Source organism: Montipora foliosa, chromosome 12 (assembly GCF_036669935.1).
Source record: "Montipora foliosa isolate CH-2021 chromosome 12, ASM3666993v2, whole genome shotgun sequence".
NCBI lineage: Eukaryota > Metazoa > Cnidaria > Anthozoa > Scleractinia > Acroporidae > Montipora > Montipora foliosa.
In genome coordinates, this window is record NC_090880.1 from 23810149 (window position 1) to 23812648 (window position 2500).

At 42.6% G+C, this 2500-nt stretch overlaps 1 protein-coding gene across 6 annotated transcripts in view; it reads right to left on the bottom strand.

Moving 5' to 3' along the window:
- Positions 1-2500, bottom strand: part of LOC137978656 (proprotein convertase subtilisin/kexin type 4-like) — a 53298-nt gene that overhangs the window by 10327 nt on the left and 40471 nt on the right. For 3 of the 6 annotated variants that reach the window (XM_068825669.1, XM_068825668.1, XM_068825667.1), the window contains one exon: positions 617-701. In XM_068825669.1, coding sequence (XP_068681770.1) covers positions 617-701 — 85 coding nt within the window. Of the gene's footprint in view, positions 1-616; positions 702-1442; positions 1551-2500 lie in introns of all 6 variants that reach the window. The other 3 variants (XM_068825666.1, XM_068825665.1, XR_011118208.1) reach the window with 2 other exon arrangements.

Here is a 2500-nt window from a genome sequence, read left to right on the forward strand (position 1 = left end):
TTCCCCTTTCCTCAAAAAGCCATTGTTTGATTTTAGTTGATTTGAGTTACTTAATAGGAGCCACCAGGTGGACGTACTATTAATAAAGCCATTATCATCGTTATTGTCATTTTTTTATCCCTCAGAAACATAGATTGTGCCTAAGGGATGACGGCAGCAGTATATATACATGGCCGCGCGGAGATACGAAATTTCTCTTCGAGTGCTGAAAAATATTTCACAAGTGAGCGTAGCGAACGAGCGAAATATTTTTCAACACGAGAAGAGACATTTCGTATCTCCAAGCGGTAATGTAATGTTCTGTTCATTACACAAACACCAATGAAATACCAAACCATTTGACTTTAATATTTTTGCAGCACCAACGGCGCGATTTATGACGAAACCATAGCAACGGTGATCTTTTCACGTGTAAAGATAACATGTTTCGCGCGAAAGCTCACCTAGTATTTCTTTGGTGTTTATACACCTAATAAGTTCCCTTCTTATGCCTGCTTGAGTTAACTACAACACAAAGTTGGTGCGGAGAACCTTTCTCCCAACGTTTTTCCAACTAAAAGTCAGGTAACAAGCAAGCGTGGGTACGGGCAACGTTGATCACTCAACGGTTACTAACCTTATCTTTTTCTTGAAAACAACAACAGTCCCCACCAGGACAAAAGCGGGACATCCGACAACAAGTCCAATTATCAAAGCAGAGTCTAAACGAAGAGAAGAAATTCTGTTAAGGAAGACCAGATTGCGAGCTGGCGGCTCTCTTCACGGGAAAAAATGAGAAAGAGGGAGGCCTGGGGCGGAAATGACCATCGCTTGAATCGCAAGGCAAATTGTCAATGACCAATCGTAAATCGATATTATGTTGAGCGTATAATAAATAAACCTATTACTACTGATTATTACTGCGAAAGTTCTTTTAAAGTGCCGTTTAAAACGGCATTGAGTGTTCTCGAAACGTAACACTGGGTTGCGTAGTCACAGTTCATTTTAACGTAGTGACTAATTGACGGTATTTTCTCCAGGTCTCTAAGGACTTTGAAGCCCGTAATGGCGGACCATTCAACAGGAAAATTCTAGTTAAAATACACAAACGACTTCTCCAAATTTACGCTTGAAGTTACGACTATCGAGTGTTTGATCAACGTAGTTCGAAATCGGAAGAAAAAAAGAGACAGTTTCATTGATCGTAGTGGCGCTTTACCAATAACTGAGAGAGTTGCGTCAAGCTGACAACAATCACGATAATTGCTGAATGTTACATCAAGTGAGGAAGGCTCGAAGCGAAGCAAACACGGAGGGTTTCTGAGAAAAGAATAATCTTTACTTTTTTTAACAGTTGCGCGTTTTGTTTTGTTTTTTTGGCAATTCCTTGCTCGAGCGTGAAAGAGCAGGAGTTTTCCATGCAGGATAACAAATATCCCTACGCAATGAGAGCGAAATCTCACCTCGTCGTACACGTGTTGCGGACACTCTGGCATTCAGGGTACGCTTATCAGTCAAGGTAGGACTCTGTCTAGCTTCAGTCAACAACATTTTACCTTTAGTCGTTATCCCTTGGCAAAAAATAAAGAGGAAGCAGTGTTGGTATCCCAGATAAGAGACTATTCAATATTCTCCTCTCCTTCTCTGACAGTCTCTCTCCATCCAGGTCAGAGTTATTTAACGCATGGTTACAATGCAGATCGTAAAACCCTTTAACGCTATTAGAAAAGCAAGCAATTTACGCTCTAGTTGGAAAACACGGTCCTGTCCTTCCTTCCACCTCCTAGAGGCAGATATTTTCTCTGGGACATCGAAAGTGAAAATTAAGAGGAGTGGGGATGGTGCAATGGTAAGAGCACTCCCCCTCCCTCCTCCCCCCTCCCACTACCAATGTGGCTTGGGTCCGATTCCCATACTCGGACTTTTAAGTGGCTTGAGTTTGTTGGGCCTCTACTCGGCTCCAAGGGGGTTTTTTCCCCTGCGGATACTCTGGTTTTCTAACCTTCTCAAGAACAACGTTTAATATGATTTGTGTTAATTTGAGTTGATTTCAATGTACTGTGGCCCCAGTTGGTGCTCCAGCGCTAGAAGACCTGACACTTAAACTTCATCACCTTCCTCATCATCACCATTTAAGGAAGAAAGGGAAATTAAACAGTATGCCAATTGTTTAAACAATTGTGTCGGCCCGAGATTGTATCGCAATCACTGGTTAAGGCCTGTTTGAACCCACAGATAGTGACGGTGTTTTACCCGGCCTAGCGCTAAACATGCTTCGCATAGGTCGCACCAAATAACCAAACTGCAGGACTGGTTCCCCTGTAAATGCCCAAAACATCACCCACATGGGAACAGTGATAGTTATAGTTGCCTGATGCTTACAAAGCAGGAGCGTATGGACACACAACCTTTTGGTCAAAACCAATACCTTCGACCCCTTATCGATTGTTGCGACTAGGTTCCTTTGGCTTAACTACTAAACTGGCATGGTTAGCTGTTCACGGCTCATACACAGCGGAAA